Below are 24,469 nucleotides of genomic sequence, written 5' to 3'. Positions count from 1 at the left end.
GTGGTCCGCCTATACGTGGCCTTTCCACCACTCTTTCCCCGCATAGCCGCTGGTGTTCATGTGATTTGTGCTTGTGCAAAAACGTCCCAAAGATTTACATCAGGGAAAGCCGTTTGGTCTACTGACTGTGACATCCTCGCCTAGTTTTCTTCTTCTTGCCCGATCCTGGCATATAACAAACTAAGTACTCAGTTTTCAACATAGAAAGCACTGTCCAAGTTTACCTTGATTTTGATCCCACCCAATTTCACCACTAAGTGGCAACAACATCCCCGGACCCGAATGATCAAACCGCCTAAGGTGGTTTCTACCCTCTCTCTGCCACGTGAGAGGTTTGTCTTTCCTGGCCTTTCAGCCAACTGTTGGTTTGGACCTTAGACCCACTTTAGGCAAGCCACGCAGATCAGATCAATCCTTGTACTTGCTCATGAAGATGTGTGGATATCCCCCTGATATCCTTGAGCCCTGAAGCACATTACGATGGCAATGTGCGACAGTCAGTCACAGACAACGGGTTCTTACCAAATTGTTTCTTTGGTAGCTTCTCCCATTTTTAATCCTTAAATTGCTATATGGATGCAATTAGCGTACTTGTCCTATCCATGAAATTAAAGGATTCTTGAAGGGGGGTTAACACCCCGTTCTTGTGAGTCGCAAGTCTTCAACATTTACCATATTGACAGGTTAATCGTTGTGGCAACAGTGCTGTTATTGCATGATCGGAACCCACATTATGTTGCCCTCGGGGCATTTGCATGACTTGTGCAGAACATAATATTTTGCTATAAACTTTGTCAGGTTCTACCTCACGAATCCTTTTTTTAATTGGTAAACAAAACTTTATTGATCATGAGAATAGGCGAGAGCCCAAGTATACGAGAGAGATACAAGAGGTTGTGTTACTTTAAGGTTTTGCCTCACCAATCATTTCATACTAGAACACAAGTACTACGGCGGGACAACTTAAAAACCCAGCATGGTGTCTTGTCTAGCCTACTGCTGCTCAAGTAACATTTTGTTTAGGGGGAATAGGAGCAGGAATTATCCCCCATTTCCTCCTAACATCTTCCAAATCCTCGTGAAAGTGCTGTTCATAGTATATGCACATTAGATCTGTGCACTGCATGCCAGCCTGGATGGCCCACGGGAAGTAGTGCTGAAAGAACAATTTCCTCTGCTTCTCGTTGAATCTTGCGGTGCCTCCTATAACAGACAGCAGGCACATGGGAAGGTACATTTGATTAAACTCTATCACCTTGAGTGCTGACTCGCCAATTAAGTTGGTGGGGAGGCCAAAAAGGGTGTGCCATAAGTCATGCACCTCACGGGCCCGCATGGCCACATATGCCAGTTCGTCTGTGTCCATGAACCGCACTGGTGGTCGTTCATCTGGTGAGAAGTTCCTGGATCCCATGAACTTTGCATAGGCAGCCCCGAATGTGTTCGGTGGTAGTTCCCACGCATGCCCCACATTTACAGATATCACACGTGGTTGATCCAACAAAACTGCCTGTCAAGGAACACTGGTGTTAGTTATAAACAATTTAACCAAAGCCAACCCTTGCAGCCCAAGGAGTATTCAAGTTCAGCAAAAAAAAAAAAAAAAAAAAAAAATGGGTACAAGACAAAAGCAGTAGCTAGCTGGAAATGCCAAAGGTTCTCATTCCCTCAGCAAATGAAAGAATAATAAAGGATTGATCATGGACTGATCAGCATTAGCATGGTTCATACTGAAGCATCATGGGGAACAAATCTGCAATCAAATGGCACTGAGAGAGGAAAAGAATCAGTTCCCATTGCAAGAACAGAAACAACCAAGGACCAAAATCGAAAAGAAAAATCTTGGCATCTTAGCAGTATCGTATGGTATTTAACCAGTTATTCCAAAAGGAACCAATGCAAGTTTCTATAGAACATATCAGCCACTAAAATCAACCCACAGACTGGACAAGTCGTATGAAACTTTGGAGCCGAACAACTTTTATTGTCACAACAAAAGAAGAACAAAAACAGGTTAATCAGATAAAAAACGGCCACACCTGTGAATAACACAATCAATGAAGATTTGAATAGAAAGACTAACAGGCCGTCTAATCAGTTCAATGTCACCACCATTAATCAACAAGTTATGATATATCATATAACCACTAGTATGTGTGGAGAATAGTCTCACTCTGCCTTCTGAGCTTCTCTTCATTCTTTCTAGCACTCTTTCAAAAGCTGGCTTTCCAGTAGTCTCCCCAAGGGCTGCTATTAGATCTGCTCTTCGTGGGTCTAGTAATGCACCAACCGCCGAACCAACTGCAACGGCCGCCTGCTGCCACCTATTAAGCCGGATACGTCCACCTTCTATCATCTCAACTACCACCTCACAATCAAATTCTGACCAAACCCAAATCAAACAAGAAGGAAAAAAACAAAAAAAAGTAAAAAATAAATTCAGTGCACCAATAACAGGAATAATCTATTATCGGATCAGATTAAAAAAAAATCTTCGGGAATTTGTAAGAAAACAAACTAAAAAAAATAAAAATCACATGATTGGACAGACAAAGTTAAAACTCTATCAAGCATTTTAACAATCACATTTCTATGTGGCAGGGAGAAAAACGAAATAAGATCACCATAAAGTGTCATTGGTTAACATATACAAAGGCGAGAACAACGTATCCTCATATGATTAACGTTAACAATCGCCAAAATCTACGCTGCAGTTTCAAAAAGTACTATATACAATAATGTCAATAAATATCTCGAATTTCGTAAAAACTGGTAATATCACGTTTTCATGCATCGTCCTACACTCTCAATGAACCCAGCACGAATGGACAAAACTTTTACCATAATGAAAGTTGAAGATCAATCCGACTGCAGGGAAATTGTGTCAAAGTATGAGAAAGTTTGGAACTAATTTAATATTTAAGGTTATAAAAATTTTATACAAGGTTGAAATAGCCGGAGTTTTATCTATTTTTCGCCAATTTTCTATGAAATCAGACAAAGAGCTTCATTGGGATTTCGTATTACCTGTAGTTGGCTGAATAGACAATACGACCTACTCTTTCGACAGCTGAAAGAACACAAAATTCCCACAGGTAGAGAGAGAGAGAGAGAGAGAGAGAGAGCGAGCAAATTACGACAGGCAAAACCGCCAATTTTGTTTGGGTCTCTACAACTAGCCTTGGCCCTTAATGGTGTTAGAAGCTGCTAAAGCCCAGTCCAACCTTTTCTGCAGGCCATTTTACTAAATTTTGTTTATCGAATATTACAAGAGCCCAAGGATACTTTTTTCTGGATTTCTAATGAAACGTATTTAATTCAGACTAGATCGGATCCACGGTAAAGCTTTTAGCGCTGGATTAAATAGTGAGATAAAATGAAATGAGATAATTTTAGATGAATTAAAAAAAATATTATTTTTTAATACTATTATTATTTTAAAATTTAAAAAAATTAAATTGTTTGCTATATTTTGTACGAGAATTTAAAAAAAAATATAATAATGAAATGAGATGAGACGAGATATGATTAGTTAAGAGTGTTTCTATATCAACAGAGCCTTATACTGTTAATGAAGAGAGAACATAAGATGATCGGTCGAGGAGGAAGGAAACATCAATACACCACATTTAGAACTTTCATTTTTTGTTATAAATCGCGACCCCAACACATTACAGTCAAAAAATCATACGTGTTTATTTATATATGAATTATTTTTTTCTCAGGTTGGTGTATAAAACATATAATTCATATAATTTTAAATTTTAAATGATAAAATTAAATTTATAATATTCAAATTTTAAAATGAGAAAAACTATTTATAAATCTTGTTTTTTACACACCTAACATACCATTGAAATTATTGATATTTTGTTTTTTTAAAGTTATAATGGATTACACTATAAGTGGTGTATTAAGACACCGGCTTATATGTAACAAAACATTTTTAAAATTTATTTTTAAAGTAATACTAGATACAGTTATAGATTGTGCAAATGCCGCACATTCTTTTTAAAAAAGACTGAAGTTTACTATTAAAAATTTAATTTTTTTATTTAGATTTTTTTATTTATTCATTTAAAAAAAATACACGATACTTGCGCATCTATCACTATAAATATCATTCATCATTCAGTCAAATAAATAATAAAACTCATTTCTTTAGACTGGCACGATTCAGATCTCGTTTGTTTTCACAAATGAGATGAGATTAATTGATATTAAAGTTATAAGTTGAATAAAATATTATTAAAATATATTTTTTTAATATTGGGCCGGTTCGATGGCTCTATACGAATTAGCGGTTTTTGATCCCTCTGACCCTGTTCTTATATTAAAATTTAAAAAATTTGAATTTTTTATTTTATTTGGTGTAAAAATTTGAAAAAATTATAAAAATTAAATGAGATAAAATGGAATGAATTAAAAAGAATTTGTAAAAATAAACCAGCGCTCAGCTATTAATAAATTATAATGGGACTTTTAATATTTAAAGCCAGGAAAGCCCAAGAAGACCGCAATGTTTTTACCCTTGGCAGGTGCATGCCAGAATTTGGTGTGGGCCGACTCAGCTGATCCAAACAGATTCGGCCCATTGAGATCTTCGCTTGCTGGCTCTGCTCTGGCACTCTGGCAGTTTCCTTCATACTTTCGGTTCCAAACTTCCACTTCGGAGTCGCTCACTCCGAGAAATGGATCCGAGCTCCGCCTATCGCCGGACCCGCAGCCCCCGGACCAAGTCTGATCTCTACTCCACCGTCGTCATTCACGGAGACGAAGATGCCTCCGATTCCGACTCCGAAAAACAACAAAACGAAAAGCAAAAGCGACGCAAACCCCAAAGCAAAGCACAGACACGGGAACAACAACAAGAAGAAGACCTTTACGCTACAATGGTTTACAAGGACCAAGAGGAAGAAGAAGAAGACGACGAAGACTACTCCTCTCTTCCCCCACTCCTAAAACGCCTCCCCAAGGACTTCGGCGGCGGAGCCTCAATCGACTATGACGACGACCACGATAGCGCAGATTTCGACACAGTGATCGTCAAGACCGATCGCACTCGCTCCCGCAACCTGTCTTCTTCGTCTTCCTACTTCTCCTCGAAGCCCCGGAGCTCGCCACTCTCGGAATACTATTCTGCGAGCCCTGGAAATAGAATGATCGGTGGTGATGACGTTGAGGGTGATGGGGACGGCGACGGGTTTTCAACGTTTGTGGTGAGGTCTACCCTGAGGGCGAGCGAGAGGGAGTCGTTGAGCGGGACCGTGTTGAGGAGGACCGGTGGTGGTAAGGGGACGGGGGACTCGACGATGGGGCGGGCCGTGGCCAGTATGCAAGCGGTTGGGGAATTAGGGTTTGGGAAGCAGAGGAAGGGGAGCGGGTCTTCACAGGGTGGGGAGGAAGTTCGGCAGCTCACGACCAAGGTCTCTTCGAGTTCGATTCCGGAGAGTGTTACCAGGGAAGATCCTACGACCAAGTACGAATTGCTCAATGAGCTTGGTATGCTTTTTAAAATTTGAGTTTGATTTTGCACCTTCACTGCATATTGGATGAGAATTTTGCTTACTTTTGGTATTTGTGTTACTAAATAGTGCTAGTTTGATGCGTTCTTGGTGAATAAGTTGGCTGTAGGATTATGTTGTATTTAGCTGATTTAGGGGGATTCTGTGTGGTTATCTTACCGTGCTGAGTGAGTTTGCTTTTTGGGGATGGCAGGGAAAGGGTCATATGGGGCCGTTTACAAAGCTAGGGATATAAGAACTTCGGAGCTGGTCGCTATCAAAGTCATATCGTTATGTGAAGGGGTGGGTTTCCTTATGCTTCTTGAATTTATGCGATCTTGTGTATGAACTTTTTCGCAATGAATGAAAATCTTCATCCGTGTTTAGGAGGAGGGATATGAAGAAATTCGTGGTGAGATTGAGATGTTGCAGCAGTGTAGTCATCCAAATGTTGTTCGTTACCTTGGAAGCTACCAAGGGGAGGAATATCTTTGGGTAAGAAAGAGTTTGATTTATATGCTAAACTAACTTCATTGAGTTTTTAAGTTGGGGATTACTATTTTCAGTATCTTGGCAGATAGTGATGGAATACTGTGGGGGTGGAAGTGTTGCTGACTTGATGAACGTGACAGAGGAGCCTTTGGAGGAGTATCAAATAGCATATATTTGTAGGGAAGCATTGAAGGTAAGGTTAACTCTGATTGGTTTGAATTGTAGAATTAATGAGGCTAATCAATTTAAATTATTATGCCTGCAGAAAACTTTGTTAAATTTTGTGGAAGAAAACTCAAAGTGTATCTTTTTGCCGTTGTTTACATGAAGTAAATGCTTTCTTGGCTTTTATGTACTTTGTAGTCAATATTTTGTTTATTTATCAATATTCTTTTTACATGTAGGGCCTTGCTTATTTGCACTCAATTTTCAAGGTCCATAGAGATATTAAGGGTGGGAATATTTTGTTAACTGAGCAAGGAGATGTCAAGTTGGGTGAGTAAACTTCATGTATATTTACGTAGAACAAATTAGTCTCAATACTGTGAATCATGAACCTTATTTTAATCTGTTTGACGTCGTTGATACTTGATACTTGTTTCATCATGCGCGAGAACCTTTCTGGTCTAACCTTTGATAATCATCTCTTTTAATTTTATCTCAGCCCTTGCTTATTCTTATATTTTTGTATTGGTGCATATTTTTCTGGTTCTGATTTATATCTTTGTATCTTAGAGATGCGAGATAATAATTGAAAAAACTTCCTTCCTGAAAGTGTGGTGTAAACTGTTTCTAAAAGGGTTTTTAGTAATCGAAGGGAAAATGAAAGTTTGGTTTCTATATCTTTATTAACTCACATTATTGCTTGACAGTTCAAATCATTGTTTAAACCTCCACACACCATAAAACTAGACAAACATGAAATAACCATTCTATAAAAATGAGAAATCAGTCTAATTCTATTGCTGGAAAAATTCACAGAAGGCAAATTAACACTCTTAGGCTTATCAAAAAAATTAACACTCTTAAAAATATTCTTCTTCATTCTTTAGCTATTGTAAATCACTAATGCTGGACCAGTGTTTGTTTGCCTAGAGTTTCTAGGATTTTATGAGTAGTTGTTTTGTGATGGGGTCGAGTAGGAATGTTGTTATTGATAAAAAATGTTTTGAGATTATGAAGACAAATGCAAGGTGATGGAGAATCACCGAGAGCAGTTGTCGTGCGGTGAATCACATCTTCATTGAGAAAGACTCCTTGGGGTGGCTGGCTGGCATGGTAGAGGAAGGTTTAGTTTCAGAGGGCCCCTCTGTTTTCATTTGGTCGCATAGAATTGGTTCTCACGTGTTGGTGATTCAGAGACAACGCAACTCTTATGGGAGTTTCTTCTCCTTATTAGAGTTCAATCAAGAGAAACGGTGCAGCTTGTGATTCCGGAAGGGAGGAAAGGTGTTGGTTGGAGGAATTTTGGTGAGTTGTTGAAGGAAATTGCTGCAATTGCAACCGCAACCTCCTCTGTTTTGGGAAGGGATAATAGAGGGAACCCCATGGACGCTGCCTCCTCCACTACCCTAGGGGCATGAAGTTTTTTCTTCGTACAAGGAGGCTCTGTCTGGAGCTCCAAAACCTGCAGAGGGGTCAGGTCCTCTGGTGAAGACGCGGCCCTGTGAAGAAGCAAGTGTACGCAGGCCTTTGTCGGGGCCAAGTTTGGAAACTTTGTTACTGGCGTTGGCAGAGATGGAGAAGCAAGCGGGTGGGTTAATTCTTAATATGGGTGTATTAAAACACTGCGTTGAGGAGGGACTTCAGAGGGAGAAGATTTTTGTGGGGGTCCAGGGTGAAGGCTTCGTTAACGGGCCTGTGTTTGAGTATGGGCTTAAGGGGAAGGGAACCGTTTTTGGTGGGCCTCATTTGCAAGCCAAGTCTACCCAGCAGCCCATCGATTTAGCTAAGCCCGTAGCCCATGGCTTGAAGCCTGCGTGGAGATGCAGGGAAGCCCACGGAGCTAGCCCAGTGTCGTTGCTACCGTTGGTGGCGGGACAGGCCTCCTCGCCGGTGGAGGCGTGTTCGACGGTGGCGGTGGTGGGCCCGCCGGTGAGTTCTGTGCTACCTAAGGTGGTGTCGGTAGGTTGCAGAGTTGATGATCCGATTCTTAGTATTGCAGGAATCCTCGCGTCGGCGACTCAAACGTCGGCATCCCTGAAACAGAACCCGACGACTCAAATGCCGGCAGCCACTGATACGCTTACTTTCACTACGGAAGCCCTCGATGAAGCCAGTGGCTCTGCGCAAGCCTCGTTGGAACATGGGGTCTTTGGGTAGCCTGAATTCTCACTGAAACAGAACCCGACGATGTCCCTCGCAACGGTGACTCTAAAGTCGGCAGCCACTGATACGCCAACCCAATCCATGGAAGTCCTCGATGAAGTCAGCGGCCCTGCACAAGCTTTGTTGGAACACGGGGTGCTTTCAGAGGGGCCGCCACCTTCTGTGGTGGCACAGACTTCGCCGCCGGTATGTCCTGGCCTACTTCTCGAGCCTCTGGTGACGAATACTCTACCGGTGCCGTCTCATAATCATTTGTTGGATGTAGTTGAACTTTCGGGCCTAGCAGTGGCACAAATAGAGACGCCAGCTCCTTCTGGGGTGTTTTCTGTTCCCCTAGCTGCGAAAACAGTAGCTATTGCGTCGGAAAAGGTGGTAGAAGAGTCCGATTTTCTCGAAAATACTGGTTCTTTGGTTCTGTTTACGGCTATCAGGGATGGGGAGGATGAACCTACTCCACTCTATTCCTTTCATCCCAATGTGTCAGACTGGGTTATCCGGAGAGCAATGGACATTAAGCACATGGTCGGAATTTCTTATGGGGATTTTGAAGCTGAATTTATGGCCTTACTTACAGCCGTAAAGGCAGTCAATGCCCAAGCAAAGTCCGACCAATCCTTGGCTTCGGCCAAAAAAAGGGAAAGGGAACTCAAAAGGCTAGATTGGGCAATGAAAGAGGATGGAGGTGAGAAGAGCTCTACTCGGGAGCGTAGTAAGGGGAGGGGGAAGATGGTTGTCCCATGAAGCCAAAAATAATTTCATGGAATGTGAGGGGGCTGCATGATCCTAATAAGCGGCTCCAAGTTAGAAATTTACTTCGCCAGTGGAAAGGGGACATCATATGCTTACAAGAGACTAAATTGGAAGTTATTACTAGACAAGTAATTCGCAGTTTATGGAGAGGACAACATATTGGGTGGTCCTACCTACCTTCAAAAGGTGCTTCCGGGGGAGTTTTAATTATGTTTGACACAAGGGTGGTGGAAAGGGTGGAGGAGTGTGTGGGTGATTTCTCGGTGTCATGCTCTTTTGTTAACATAGAAGACGGCTTTAAGTGGGCTTTTGCAGGGGTTTATGGCCCTAATCTGGATTCAGAGAGACGATTTTTGTGGGAAGAACTAGCGGGAGTCATTAGTTGGTGGGAGCTACCAAGTTGCATAAGGGGTGACTTTAATACTTCTCGCTTTCCAAGCGAGAGGTCGGGATCTTCTCACATCACTCCAGCCATGAGAGATTTCTCTGATTTTATTTCAGAACAGGAGCTCATGGACATTCCATTATCAGGAGGCACTTTTACCTGGTCCAACAACCGTGACTGCCCATCATGGTCGAGGATTGATAGATTTTTGCTAACACCCGATTGAGAGTCACACTTTCCAGATGTGGCTCAAAGAAGATTACCCTGTTTAAGGATGGGGACAAATGCACGAAATTCTTCCACAGGATGGCTAACTCTCACAGGAGGAATAATGCTATTAATACATTGATAGTAGATGGGGCAGCTTCTTCGGATCAGACGGTTATCAAAAACCACATTCAACAATACTATCAACAATTATTATCAGAATAGCATAATTGGAGACCGAGAGTGGATGGGTTGCCTTTTACCACTTTAGATCAGCACAGTGCAGGGTGGTTAGAAAGGCCTTTTACAGAAGAGGAAGTGGGCAATGTTATCAGAAGTATGGCCAGTGATAAGGCACCCGGTCTGGATGGGTTTACCCTGGGTTTTTTTCAAGCTTGTTGGGAGGTGGTCAAGGAAGATATTATGCAAGCTTTTCTTGAATTTCATTCTAATGCTAGATTTGAAAAGAGCCTCAATGCTACCTTTTTAGCCCTCATTCCTAAAAAGGTGGGATCTTGGGATGTGAGGGACTATCGCCCCATTAGTCTCGTGAACGGGATGTACAAGATTCTTTCCAAAGTGCTAGCAAATAGACTAAGCTTAGTGGTGGAAAAACTAATCTCGAAGCTACAAAATGCGTTTGTCAAAGGTAGACAAATCCTTGACTTGGTTCTTATTGCAAATGAAGTATTGGATGGTCGGCTTAAGTCTAGAGAGTTCCTTCTTTATTTACTTAAAAGAAGTGGTTTTGGGGGGAAATGGCAGAAATTGGTAGAATTTTGTATCATTTCAGCTCGTTTCTCCATCTTGGTAAATGGCTCTCCGGTGGGTTTCTTAAACTCTTCTCGTGGCTTGAGACAGGGAGATCCGCTCTCCCTCTACTTTTTTTATTTGTCATGGAAGCTCTCAGCAAGATGATTGAGAGGATGGTGGATGGTGGGTTACTCCATGGTTTTTTGGTAGGGAATGGCGATCTTAACATTTCTCATTTGTTATTTGCTGATGACACACTTATTTTTTGTGGTGCACACCTCAGTCAAGTCCAAGACTTGAGGGCGTTACTCCTTTGCTTTGCGGTCGTGTCAGGATTGAGCATTAACCTCGCTAAGTCGGAAATAGTGCCAGTGGGGGCTGCCCCCGATGTGGAGATTTTTGCTTCTACCTTGGGTTGTAAGATATCTTCGCTTCCTATGAAGTATCTTGGTTTACCGTTGGGTGCCTCTTTTAAATCTGAAAGGATTTGGAATGATGTAGTCGAAAGGGTGGAGCGCAGATTGGCTGCTTGGAAGAGGCTTTACTTGTCGAAAGGTGGTAGGTTGACTTTGATTAAAAGCACTCTTTCTAACTTACCCACCTATTTCTTGTCTTTGTTCCCGCTTCCCACAAAGGTGGCTAATAGAATTGAGAAGTTACAAAGGGATTTCTTATGGAATGGATTGGGGGAAGAGTTCAAATTCCACCTGGTTAATTGGTCTATAGTTTGTACCCCAATTTCTGGGGGAGGTTTGGGGATTCACCACTTGCTGAAATTTAATCAAGCTCTTTTGGGTAAGTGGTTGTGGAGGTACCAAAATGAAATGGAGGCTTTTTGGAGGGCGGTCATAGATTCTTAGTTTGGGGAAGCTTGGGGAGGATGGTGTTCGAATGAGGTACGAGGCACTTATGGAGTGGGTTTATGGAAAAACATTAGGAGTCTTTGGGGGACATTCCGAGAACATGAACATTTTGTTGTAGGCGATGGTTCGCGTGTCCATTTTTGGTTTGATATGTGGTGTGGTAACCATTGTCTACGAGATACTTTCCCTGCCATCTTTGCACTTGCAAGAGTTAAGGAGGCATCGATTGCCTTTCTTAATTCTTCAGCAAATGGCACTCTTCAATGGAATATTGACTTCATTAGGGCAGCCCAAGATTGGGAATTGGAGTCTTTTACAGAGTTCTTTGCGGCTTTATATTCCGCAAGTATTCCAGGGGGCTCCGGTGATAAGTTGCTTTGGAATCATTCTAAGAAAGGTATCTTCTCGGTCAGTTCTTTTTATCAAAAGCTCACGAACTCCGGTTTGTCTATATTCCCGTGGAAGAGTATATGGAAGACGAAAGCTCCTTCAAAAGCAGCCTTCTTTGTCTGGACAGCTTCTTTGGACAAGATTCTCACCATAGATAATTTGAGGAAACGACGGGTCATTATCCTAGATTGGTGTTATATGTGTAAGAAGCAGGGGGAGTTTGTTGATCATCTGCTTTTACACTGTGAGGTGGCTAAGGCTGTATGGGATGATGTCTTCTCAAGAGTCGGACTGTCTTGGGTTATGCCTTGGAGATTGGTGGATTTCCTCGTAAGCTGGACAGGACTACACGGAGATTCTCAGGTAGCGGCAATTTGGAGATTGGTACCAATATGCTTGTGTTGGTGCATTTGGAGGGAGATAAATACTAGATGTTTTGATGATCAAGAGAGAACAAGGGATGAGCTTAAAGTTTTCTTTTTTAAGATTTTGTTCCTATGGGCGGGGGCTATAGTTTGTAACGGACGTAGTGTCCATGATCTTCTTCTTTCTATTGTTTCCTCTAGCTAGGCGTGTTTTCATGTATACTTCCTGTGTACCTGGACTATGCCTATTTCTATGAATATATTACCTTTGATTATCGATCAAAAAAAATTTAATGAAATTACACTATAGGATTGAATCTATGTGCTTACCTAATAGGGTTTCGATCAAAACCCTAGAAAAATCACCAAGAGTGGCTAGGTACCGAGTTCTTGATGAATAGTATTGAAGATTGGATTTTGCATGGATTTTCATGACAAAAACAATTCAAGAACGGTGTAGATTTTTTTTATAAGAAGGATGGTTGCAACACGAGGACTTCCTAGGAGGTCACCCATCCTAGTACTGCTCTCACCCATGCACGCTTAATTGTAGAGTTTTGATGGGCTACGGTGCACCGTGCATTAGCAAATTAGAAGGCTATTTCAAAATAATAAAAAAAAATATATTAGAAGGTTGGTAGATATTTAAACTTGAACCATGACGAAAAGAATTGAGAAAACTTTAAGAAAATTCGCCGAAATGACCAAAGGGACCCATAAATAGGGGTTTTTCTCCAAGGGAGGAGAAGGGCTGCGATTTTAGGATATTTTTAAAGTTGTAGGGGCTGAAAAAGGGGCAACAAGAAGGAAGACTTGTGATTGGGTTGAGATAATAACGTTTAGTGTCATTTTTATAATAAAAGTTAGGGTTTTCTTGGTACATCAAGGGTGACAAAAGTAGGATTTTTAACTCTTTATAAGAATTTGTTTTCTTAAAATCTACTGGTATTCCTAAAAGATAGAGCTGGCTGCAGAATGACATTCCTAGCTGGAGGAATTGATTTTCCTTATAATTTTTTTTTTTGATAAGTAAGAAATTATATTAATCCACGTAAAAAGGCAATGCCCAAGTACACGGGAAGTGTACAAGAAAAAACCTGATTACAAACTACGCACTACGGAAAGTAGCGTAAAAGTCATTAAAATTCCTCCCATTCAATACAATAGAAAAAGGCCCTAAAACTATCCGGAGAGTGTTCCTTATTTTCAAAACATCGGCCATTTCTTTCATTCCATGTGCACCACATTAAACATAGAGGTACCATCTTCCAAACAGCTGCAATGTGACAATTGCCCCTAATCCCTTTCCAACATGACAATAAATCCAAGACCCTCCTGGGCATCACCCATGCAATACCAAGCCTAGTGAAAATGTCGTCCCATAAAGCCTTGACTACATCGCAGTGGAGAAGTAGATGGTCTTCTGATTCGCTGCTGTGTTTGCACATAAAGCACCAATTGGTTAAATAAAGGCCTTGCTTTTTCAGTTTATCTATAGTCAATATCTTCCCATGGGATGCCAACCAGCCAACAAAGGCAACTTTAAGGGGTGCATTGCTCCTCTAAATGCTCTTCCAAGGAAATGCATTGGTGGGATGAACCGTCAAAAACTTGTAATAAGAGCGGACTGAAAATTTCTTGTTCCCGGTGAGTGTCCATATTAGTCCGTCTTCCCTATCTGCTTGTACCTTCAACGCATATAAAACATTGTAGAAATCAACAATGTCATTCACCTCCCAGTCCTGTACAGCTCTAGAAAAACTCACTGACCAATGAATAGAATTTGCGGAGATGCTCATATTATCAGCCACAGAAGCATCCTTGTCTGACACAATCCTATAAAGCGAGGGGAAAGCATTTTCCAAGGCCACATCGCCACACCAGATTTTCCTTATAAAAAATTTGAAACAATTTTAACTCTTCTAGGAAAAATTTAGCAGCGTAATCTTATGAAATGCTACCTTGAAATAGGCCTCATCACTATAAATTATGAAGTGACAGATTTGAGTGGTCAAGAGGAATTCTATCCGACAATGATTCCTAGTTTTTCTTGGATTCAATTGGCTATTCCTATTAAAACATGGATTGGGCCTGTTACCCTTTAACAATAAATAGACTTACATAATGCATTTTTAAGCCCATAATATAGACCTACATAAATAATAATAACAATAACAAAATTCACATTTTACCCTTTAATTAAGTCTCAGTGTGACGTAATTATTTTTACACAAATGCCTATACATTGGCTTTCCTGTTCCATTTTTGTTTTGACGTCTAAATTTAACGTTTGATATTGCTTTTGATTTTTGAGAAACACGCGTACTTATCAAAAAATAAAATTGAGGAACACACCATTCACTACCTCATGAAATGTTGAGTCATGAGCAGGTGATTTCGGGGTTGCAGCGCAGCTGACAAGGACCATGTCAAAGCGCAATACGGTACAGTATTTGTTTAACTTAAACACCTATACTGTAGTTGACACAATTTTTTTTTTCTTTTCTTTTTGCTTCTCTTTCTCTGCTGCACTTCCTTTAAATTTTTGTTCAATGGGCCAGAATTTGCTAGTACCATACTCAGTGGTTTCCTGGTGATGCCTAGGTGATTTGGGATCCTAGATTAGAAAACTTGGGTAGAAGAGTGGGCAAGGTTTTATGGTAAACATGAACACTTATTTAGTTTTCAATACGATCTCATTTCTCCTGGTGAAATTAGAAAGCAAAGAGTTTAAGAGACGGAAGATTAAAATATAGCTGAATGCAAAATATGAAATAAAGAGCAGTGAAATGAAGTTTTATTTTTTTGCTTTAAATCACCTATTTTATCAATTTGTAATAGAAGGTTAATTACATATAATTCTAGTAACAGTGACAAATGGGATAAGGTGACATTGACAACAACAGATGAGCATTGCATGTGCTTGTGCATCACTCAGAAATTACAAAGTATTTTACTTTCTTTTTTTAAAAACAAAAATAAGTAAAACTGATTTTATTAATACAAAACTTTTGATATTAAGAGGTCTATAATTGGTATCTTATCAAAATTCTCTTCCATGAAAAGTAAGTCACCTTTGCTAAGATGCTGCTATGCGACCAACTTTTCAGGGACATCAGATTGCCCCATAAACAGATGCTATATAGAAGTTTTTGATTGAGGAGGCAGCTCCATATGAACAAAGCTCCACAAATGTATCTTGACAAATTGGCCAATACCTGGACCTGTTGGATATTGCAAGTTTTGTCTTGCAGGTTTCAATCAAACACCTGACTCTGCAGTTGCCTCTATCTAGAAAATATTGACAAGTTGAAAATATATTTCGAACATAAATTTGGGATAGTGTCACAAAAGGAACCTACCCTATGGCTTAACCAGCCAATGTTTGAATTTCTTGATGTCGCAGATATGAACTCAATTTCATCACAAATGTACTAACTGCAGCTATAAGGGCCTTGAGACAATTAGAGGCTCTTCATCCTTTCAAAGGCCCACAGTTGGCTACCATAATTTAAAACTAAGGGAAAAAAATCTCTGTTTTTTTTTACGAATGTCAGATGGTGGTGGAAATCCAATCATTTTTCCTCTTCAAAAAGTACACAACCAATTAAGGCATCTGAAACCTTTAGAGGTAGCCTTGATAATATACTGCTTATAAAACCTCTCCTATCTTGGGGGGTTTTTGGGAGAAAAAGATTGCGTTTATGCTTACAGTGAAGTATTCTCACAAAAGCTGGCTTTAAAGTTAATGGCAGTATTTGCTTATAAAACTGAGTTAGTAATAGCATTGGTGAATTGGTAAAGAAAATTCATCAACATGAGCATTCCATCTGGGGATAAGTAATCTGGTCACCAAGTGCTGTCTTTTACCATATGTATCTATTATCTTATCCTAGTTTTGTTCCACTGAAGGACTTAGCAATTTCATCTATCTCAACGTTTTTTCTACTGTCTTTTTAGTTTATTTTGTTTTCATTTTGTTCTTCTACGTCTGCAAATTTATAGGTTCCTTGGAAGGCCATTGCCACTATTTTATTCTCGAGACCATGACATTTGTTGATTGTTTGTTGCTGGTTGATAGTTGGAAATTCGTTTTGACATCTCTCTCTCTCTCTCTCTCTCTTCAGTTCATTGGCACTCCACATTGGATGGCTCCAGAAGTTATTCAAGAAAGTCGCTATGATGGAAAGGTTCGTATTCTTGGTCTCAGTGCATTTACTTCTCTTTTGAGCCTCTTTTCTAATATTTGTGCCCACATTCTGCCTTCTCTCTTCGTGGACTGCTCACCTCCTTAATGAAATTTTGAAACACCTGGTGTGCTTTAGTAAGATTGATTTATTTATCAAAAGGAAAGAATCATGTTGCTAATTTTGAACGAATTGTATTTATGATGACTAAGGACAAGCTTGGGGAGTGACATGAGATGATAATTTTGTGAATAGTAGTGAGATAGTTTGAGTTAATGTTTTATGGGGTTTTGGGAAAGGAGAGAGAAAATGTTGAATAAAAATATTATAAAGTTAAAATATTGTTAGAATATAGTTTTTTAATATTATTTTTATTTAGGAATTTGAAAATGTTGAATTATTTTTTATTTTTTGTTTGAAAGTTTGGGAAAGTTGTAATGATTAGTTTGAAAAATTCGTAATGATTAGTATGAAAATATTTGTGTTTGAGTGATGTTTGGGAAGGAGATGGGATGGGATGAGATGAGAATTTTGGGATGAAATATTTTTCCAAACAAGCCCTAACTAAAATAAGAATCTAGAAAGTTAGGATGATAACGGTAATAATTTAGAGTGAACGTCTTACTTTGTGTGTGTGTGTGTAAGATGCTACACATAGCTATTTTTATTGAGTACCTATACATTGAATATTACACCCTTATTCAAATTCAGGTGTTCAGTAACATATTTAATTTCATTCTTTGGAAGATTGCTGTTTTTTCTAATCAAATTTTGGGTCTTTTTAACTTCATAGTACAATTTATTTTTTTTACAGGTGGATGTGTGGGCTCTTGGTGTGTCGGCCATAGAAATGGCAGAGGTATTTCTTCCATGTACATATGTTGTACAATTCAATGGGCAGCCATCTGCTATGGCTTTTTTGTTTTTGGTGGGGATGGGACTCGTGCCCTAGTTGCCAAAGTTTCTCCTCTTTAGTGTTAAAAGAGCCAATGATATCGCGGGGACTTATGTCACCATTCAGTTTCTAGTATGTATTAAACAAAAAATTATGGCTTAGCTTATGCGAGAAAGGAGTATTTTTGTGTTGAATGCCCATTTCTGTGGATCCTTTTTAAAATGGCATTTGCTTTGGTCTTGGGTTTTTTATGTCTTCAAGTCCTTCATATCTTTTCCTCTGCTTTTCAGGGACTTCCTCCAAGATCGGCAGTACATCCAATGAGGGTTAGCGCACAATTTTCACGCAATTTTGAAATTCACAGGATAGTTTGTTATTTTGTTGTAATTTATATTTTCCTTTGCATTGCTTTAATCCATGTTCATTGTAATTTGTTATTATTTTAGGGCATCCATTCAAGGATCCTTGTATTACGTGCTCTGTACTTTGTAGCATAGAGTTGATTACTAAATTGATATACCTTCTAGGTCATTGATTAAGGATACAGATCCTTAATCACTTACTTTTGGTAAAATGGCCTTCACTGTTTAAGAAAACGCTGTTTTCTAACTTCTGCTTGCAGTTGCATGTTTGGTAGTAGGTGAACATGCGGCATGATTTTGTTTTATACTGTGCTGAGGAAATGTTTTGACTTATTTATTTCATGTCTATAGGTTTTATTCATGATATCCATTGAGCCAGCTCCGATGCTTGAAGATAAAGAGAAATGGTTTGTTTTTTACTCCATTACATCCACATATTCTAGTAGCAGTTATCGTGAGTGGTAACATGCATGTAGCATTCGTTTCAGCCACCTGATATCATGACACTCAATTCATACGATTAAACAAGAACAAAAAATATCCAATGTAATAAACCATATGACACTCTTTCCCTATTATTTCCTTTTAAAACTGGTAGGTATCATATCATTGTTTGCTTTTGTATGCAATCTTTTGGCTGTCAAGGGCATTCCGCCTCTATCCCGAAATTCTTGTTTTGCCTTCCTTTTCAACAAGTCTCGTCTTTTTTAAGGAGAGAATAATTTTGGAATACATATTTTTTTTTATAAGTAATCAAATAATATATTAAGAGAGATAGGCAAAGTCCAAGTACACAAGATGGTATACAAGAGATATGACGTATCTAGGTCGAAGTAAGGGAAACTAAAAAGTCATGAAAATTCAGGCCATAAAAATTTAAAGCAATGGCCCATAGAAATAAAGTACTAAAAAATAGAGTTCTAAGTTCCTCCGGAGACCGCTCCTTGTCTTCGAAGGTCCGATCATTGCGCTCTTGCCATATACACCACATAATACAAATCGGGATCATTTTCCACACTGCCTTGATTTGTTGAACTCCTCTTGGAAGTGTCCAGTAGGACAAAAGATCTACCACAGATGTAGGCATAACAAAGGATAACTCTATCCGGCTAAAGACTTCCACCCACAAGGCTCTAGCTGTCTCGCAATGTAGCAAGAGGTGTTCCACTGTTCTAGCCAGAGGTGTTCCACTGTTCTAGCAAGAGGTGTTCCACTGTTCTAGTATAACTAACCGGCGCTTCCTGAGATTGTCGGTAGTCAAAATCTTCCCCAACGCTGCTGTCCATGTAAAGAAGACAGCTTTTGGAGGCGCCTTATTGCTCCAAATTCTCTTTCATGGGAATGGGTTATGTGCGGCTTGGGAAAGGGACTTATAAAAGGAATACATACATGCAAGCATGCATGCATGTGCTATTTCAAACTAAGACAAATTAACATTTGCATGATTACTGGAACAATGAAGGGTTCTATCACTTCTTCGTCCCAAGTCTGTAAAGCGAAAACTAACAGTGCTTGTATTTTAATACCGTGGGACAACTGTGTAGTAGTTGGTTGACATTGTTATAACTAAGCGTACCTCTTAAGACAATATTCTCAACCTATGTTCTTAATGTTTTCAGGCATGGCTAAGTAGGGTGTTTGGTTGTTGTGGGTCGAACTTTTTTTCTCAATTCCATGATCTTTTTATAAGTATTATTCCAGGAATGTTAGAAAAGGTCATGAAACACAAACACAAACACACATGCACATGCATGTGCAACACACAAAAACAAACACAGAATGGTCTTCCTCTCCTATAGCAACGATGAGTAGGAAAGTTATTGCAGGACATCTCTGGCATCTCTGTTTTGGACATATCCTAGAAGTTTATGGTTCAAAGCTGTCCAAAGTTTTAAGAACAGATGTAATTTCTTCAACCTCATTTGTGGGTCTTGGTGACTGTCTTGAGTGGATTTTTTTTTTTCTTCTATTGGTTCCCTCACTGAGAGATCTGGACTTGGCACACCACCCTAAAACTTTCCTGCACGGCAATTTGGTCCTGAAGAAAAGGGCGAGTATTTTTTTATTGGTAAGGTAACATGCAATTTCCATCAGACTAAGAGTGGCAAAAATGTTGGGGAGAGAGAGAGAGAGAGATTTGTGTTATTTAACTTCTGTTTCATCTAGGCCTGAGCTTTTTACTATGTTATGGCATTTCTTTCTTTCTTAAACCATGCATTGATTAATATCATAACTATAGTTTTCAGACCCAAGTTTTCTCCTTTGTCAGGTCTCTTGTGTTCCATGATTTTGTTGCAAAGTGCCTAACAAAAGAGCCTCGTTTACGCCCGACTGCATCTGAGATGTTGAAAGTACGTTAATTAGCATCTCTACTTGTCTAGTGAAAAATACACATTTTGAAAATTTTTGGTGCAATATATTAATGTACTAATTGTCTGATCTCTAAGGCCTTCTTTTAAATGGTACTCTGGCTTTACATTTTTGCTCAGCTGCATAAGTAATTCAGATATTTTATTTATTTTTTTCTGATTTATTATGCATATATTTTGTAATGTCTCATGGGAGGCCCAAACCACATCTAGGCCTATACTTCAAAAGAACTAGTCAATAATACTATTAGAGCGCTGTTGGAACCATTATAAAGAGCAAGAACTTCTCATTCCCAAGCAATGTGGGATCCCATACACCACCTACCCTTATCACTTATCAGTTAGTATGGATTATCACAATCTTCCCACTTAAAATCTCAACGTCCTTATCGAGCCAGCCATCTTAGGTGGCACAGCTAAAGTCCCACATTTCTGGTTGGGATAGCCTTTGATATCATTTGTAACGCCAAAAGGGAGGTCCAAGCCACATCTGGGCTTATACTCCAAAATGACTAATCAATGATACAATTGGAGCCCCATTCGAACCATTATAAAGAGCAATAATTTCTCTTTCCCGAGCAATAACTTCTCCTTCCCAAGCAATGTGAGATCCCATATACCACCTACCCTTATCACTTATCAGTCAGTATGGGGTATCACATATTTCTTGCTTGATACCACTAGAATACGAATTAATCTAGCATTGTGTACAGTCAGTCCAATGTGAAGCATGGATGATATATATGATTGTCAGATATTTATGAAGATTTCCATAATAATTTTTATGTTCAATTACTTGTTATATTCTCTGATAATGAGAAAGAGATATGCGGACTTGAGCCGTGCTAATTGTGCCGGTTCAAGTTCAAACACATACACTCTCTCTGTTTTGGTTTTATTTTAATAACCAATTGTTTTTTGTTACCTTGTATGCATATTCGTTAAGTTCATGTATTTTTATTCTGACTTGAGTGACCTTTTCTGTATTTAAAACATAGCACAAATTCATTGAGAAATGCAAATATGGACCCTCTGCAATGTTCCCAAAGATTGACAAGGCCAGGAAACTTAGGGCCTCCATGGCTCTGCAAGTACAAAGTCTTGCTCCAGCCTTGACAGAAGATGATGTATGTTGAAAATTCTCTTTTTGAATTTCTCCCCCCCCCCCCCCCCCCCCCAAAAACAAAAAAAGAAAGAAAACAGACCCCGTGTCTCTTTTAATGAGAAATATTTTATCTTCTCTTGACTGTTGGTAATTTGAAACAGCCACAGGAAACTCCAAAACAGAATGAAGATTATGGAGATACTGTTCCATCAAGGCCTTATAATATTGGGCTTCAAGTTGCAAATGAAGTACCTACAGCTAGCACTTTGAGGAAGCAGAACATATCAGATGCTGGGAAACCGGTTGGGGAAAGTATGTATATCTTGCATTTTATATTGTTTAGTTGGAATTGAATTCTTGTAGAATTACAAATACTTGCTGATGTTATGTTTTTGTTCAATAACTGTAGACTAAGTTCTAACATGATATTTTCAAAGATAATGGCGGATTAGATTTGATGCTGTCGTGTATTCGTGGTAGTGAATGTCACCATCAATTTGAACATGACAATGTGTAACCTAATTTATAAATAAACCTTGAACAATCTGTCAATACTTAAGAAAGTATTCATTTGGTGTAAAACCGGCATTATTTTGTAAAGACATAAAACCGATATCTGTGAAGGGCATTTATAATTTTTTATTTTTTTAGCTGTGGCAAATCTCCGTCAATGTCTTGATTGAATGCTTTTTTTGTGGGACAAGTTAGGTCTTGATTGCATGCTTCAACTTGCCACCATAAGCATTAATAGTTGATAATTGCTAGTCTGCTGTGTGATGGTAATATCATCTTTGGGTTCCAAGACAGGACACCGGGTGTGTTATTTTGAAACTGTGTTGTCTTTTATCTATAAATTGATTAAACATACCAAAAATCTGAAGTGCACTTGTCTAGTAGTAGTCCATGGTCATCTTAGGATAGTATGTAATTTGATAATTATAGTTGTAATTTACATTTTAAGGACTACTCAACGATATTTCTCACTGCTATACAGAGATCAATGAATACAATTATAGAGTGAAATTACCTATAAAAAAACAATTTATAGAGTGAAATTGTGTCATTTACTTTTTGAGCAAGGAAATCCTTAGATATTGCCATATTTCCTGTACTTGTCAAAAAATATCTAAGAGCCAGCAGTTTATTACGTCTTGCTAAATGAAACTGCTTGTACCTAGCGACTATGGTTTCTAATGTATGCGGATTTAATGTATGACAGGTAACTTTGACACTGTAATAGTTCATGGTGGAGACAAGATGGAAAATACAGCCAAGCAGACACAAGTTTCCAATGATAGAGAACCCTCACCTTCTCTTGAACATGTTGAAAGCCTTTCTATGAATGACACAGGAGGGCAATCGGCTGTGCTCCTGTACGTCCCTTACTATTTTTGTCTTTATATCTGATGTCAAGTCCTTCACTTTATCTAACACTTGAATTATGATAACTGTTGCCAATTTAAAGCATTTTTTTTTAACTTTTCTCCAAATTTCTTGGGCTTAATTCGCAGGATGGAGAATAGTAAAGATATTGATGTAAACAACACTTTAGTTGGAGAGCCAAATGAGGAGAGCCTCAAAACAAAAGTTTTTTCTCAGGCGGAGCTTGGAGGTGGCAGTGGTATAAGCAGTGGCACGTTGAACAATGATACTGTTAGCCGAAAAGCTTTTGCATTGCAAGATAAGGTGATGCTTGTTCTGAGTTCTATATTCACCCACATTATAAATGAGTCGTATTTTTTATGCTATAAACTGCTTTATGAGTAAACAATTGAAACTTCATTCAACCTTATTTTATGATACAAATGTACTGAGACCATAAATTGTAACACCTGAGTCCCATATTGGGAATTTCAATAAACTTTATAGAGTGGGTAAATTATAAAAGATAGTCATGGGTGTTAAGTCTCACATTAGCTACTTATTAGGTGATTGAGCTTCCTAAATAATTCCAGTGAAGCTTTAAAATTCAGATATATTAGTCTTTTGGGGTTTATAGCGGAGTGAACTTTTTATAAGGATTTGAGTTATTGTGAACATTGGGGTTTGATATTTTTTTTTTATGAGTAATCAAAGATGTTGTATTCATAGAAATAGGCAAGGCCCAGGTACACAGAAAGTATACATGAAAAAGGCCTAGCTAGAGGTTACAAAAGAAAGAAGAAGATCATGGACACTAAATCCGTTACAAACTATAGCCCCCGCCCATAGGAACAATGACTTAAAAAAGAAAGCTTTAAGCTCATCCAAAGTTCTCTCTTGATCATCAAAACATCTAGCATTTCTCTTACTCCAAATACAGCAACACATGCATATTGGTACTAGTCTTCAAATTGCCGCTACCTGAGAATCTCCATGAAGTCCTCTCCAGCTTGCAAGGAAGTACAATAGAAGTTTAGACCGTGCATAGCTTAGGATTTCTTGTCTAGAGACTAATGATGGCTTACTTGTCTTGCTTTTATTTTGTATCATTTGGTATGAAAATAGCTCACTTCTCATGCAGTTGGATTCTGTTTATTTTTTGTTTGACTTCTTGCCCATTTGACTAGGCTTTTTTGGTCTCCTTTTAGACCCTTTGAAAATGCTTATTGCCGTGGCTGGAAATTAGGGCCTGTTAACTAGTTGTAAATGTCATTGCAGCTTTGGTCCATATATGCAGCTGGTAATACAGTGCCGATTCCGTTCTTAAGGGCAACCGATATATCCCCTATTGCTCTTCTGTCAGACAATGTGCTTGGAGGCATGCAGTGGGATAATGGTGGAACTGTAGCCATAGAGGCATTGCAGGAGCTCTTTACTGGTGATGGACAGTCTAGAAAGGGTCGAAGAGGTCAAAATGAGGTTACAGCTCTCTCTCTCTCTCTCTCTCTCTCTCTCTCTCTCTCTCTCTCTCCAATATGGATTTTTACCCATTTGATGTGGTGCAGATGCCCCTTCCTCCAAGCGTTTACCAAAGGCTCACTTCAAGCTCTACCCTACTGAATTTGGCACAGGCTTTAGCATACCACAAAATGTATGGCTTCTCGTGTCCAATTATATTATATTTTCTTGCTGATTACTTGCAGCCTGTTATTTGGTCCAAGTGACTTCCAGCAGCTCAATCATACACTCAATTTCTAGGACTGCATGTGTTCATTAGTTATTTGATTTTGATATATATTCTTTTTCCTTCGTTTGTGTTGGAATTTAAACCTTCGGATTGCATAAATCGCCAATTTTCTTGTTGCGCTACTGTATGCAGGTGTTACGAAGATATGCCACTTCAGGAGTTGCAGGCAACACAGGAGCAGCAGACCATTCAAAATATTTCTGATACTCTTAGAACTATTCTACGGTTGTAGGTTCGCAAATTCTGCGGTCCGTTTGGCTGTTTGGTTTGTTTCCTTCATTTATGTATTTGTGTGGTGTCTTGTGCTTTCTCAAATTTCGAAAAGCAAAAACTCGCTGGTAGTAGCCAGTAGCTTTTCCCTATTATTTAAGACATTATAATTCAAAGCTGATTTTTTTTTTCCTC

The 24,469-nt window shown here is 39.1% G+C and overlaps 3 protein-coding genes, 1 long non-coding RNA gene and 1 other non-coding gene across 6 annotated transcripts in view; 2 read left to right on the top strand and 3 right to left on the bottom strand.

The window, feature by feature from the left end:
* Positions 1 to 18,528, bottom strand: part of LOC121256506 — a 23,745-nt gene extending 5,217 nt beyond the window's left edge. The window contains exons 1-2 of the long non-coding RNA XR_005939015.1: positions 18,215 to 18,528; positions 15,945 to 15,951 (exon numbers count right to left, since the gene is read on the bottom strand). This is a non-coding gene — a long non-coding RNA (uncharacterized LOC121256506). The remainder of the gene's footprint in view (positions 1 to 15,944; positions 15,952 to 18,214) is intronic.
* Positions 825 to 3,194, bottom strand: LOC121256504 (ubiquinone biosynthesis protein COQ4 homolog, mitochondrial). Its single transcript, XM_041157326.1, has 3 exons — positions 3,028 to 3,194; positions 2,174 to 2,382; positions 825 to 1,510 (listed from the first exon to the last, which is right to left on the bottom strand). The coding sequence occupies exons 2-3, from the start codon at positions 2,354 to 2,356 to the stop codon at positions 1,004 to 1,006; spliced, it is 690 nt and encodes a 229-aa protein (XP_041013260.1). The 5' UTR covers positions 2,357 to 2,382; positions 3,028 to 3,194; the 3' UTR covers positions 825 to 1,003.
* Positions 1,662 to 1,749, bottom strand: LOC121256782. Its single transcript, XR_005939073.1, has one exon. It is a non-coding gene; the product is annotated as a small nucleolar RNA snoR53Y (small nucleolar RNA).
* Positions 4,626 to 24,469, top strand: LOC121256502 (serine/threonine-protein kinase 3/4). Of its 2 annotated transcripts, none has more exons than XM_041157324.1 (19): positions 4,626 to 5,502; positions 5,719 to 5,807; positions 5,892 to 5,999; positions 6,082 to 6,189; positions 6,401 to 6,491; positions 14,429 to 14,481; positions 16,165 to 16,227; positions 17,039 to 17,083; positions 17,410 to 17,445; positions 17,833 to 17,888; positions 19,751 to 19,832; positions 20,849 to 20,977; positions 21,123 to 21,267; positions 22,175 to 22,328; positions 22,467 to 22,641; positions 23,596 to 23,796; positions 23,883 to 23,968; positions 24,197 to 24,366; positions 24,414 to 24,469. In XM_041157324.1, the coding sequence occupies exons 1-18, from the start codon at positions 4,692 to 4,694 to the stop codon at positions 24,294 to 24,296; spliced, it is 2,532 nt and encodes an 843-aa protein (XP_041013258.1). In that variant the 5' UTR covers positions 4,626 to 4,691; the 3' UTR covers positions 24,297 to 24,366; positions 24,414 to 24,469. The 2 variants fall into 2 exon arrangements, with proteins under 2 accessions (XP_041013258.1, XP_041013257.1); XM_041157323.1 differs by having other exon boundaries at positions 21,117 to 21,267.
* LOC121256503 lies at positions 7,553 to 9,724 on the top strand. The gene is made up of 2 exons (XM_041157325.1): positions 7,553 to 8,242; positions 8,405 to 9,724. The coding sequence occupies exons 1-2, from the start codon at positions 7,734 to 7,736 to the stop codon at positions 9,063 to 9,065; spliced, it is 1,170 nt and encodes a 389-aa protein (XP_041013259.1). The 5' UTR covers positions 7,553 to 7,733; the 3' UTR covers positions 9,066 to 9,724.

The sequence above is a fragment of the Juglans microcarpa x Juglans regia genome, chromosome 3D, assembly GCF_004785595.1.
Source record: "Juglans microcarpa x Juglans regia isolate MS1-56 chromosome 3D, Jm3101_v1.0, whole genome shotgun sequence".
Taxonomy (NCBI): Eukaryota; Viridiplantae; Streptophyta; class Magnoliopsida; order Fagales; family Juglandaceae; genus Juglans; species Juglans microcarpa x Juglans regia.
This window is presented reverse-complemented; position numbering and strand designations above follow the sequence as displayed.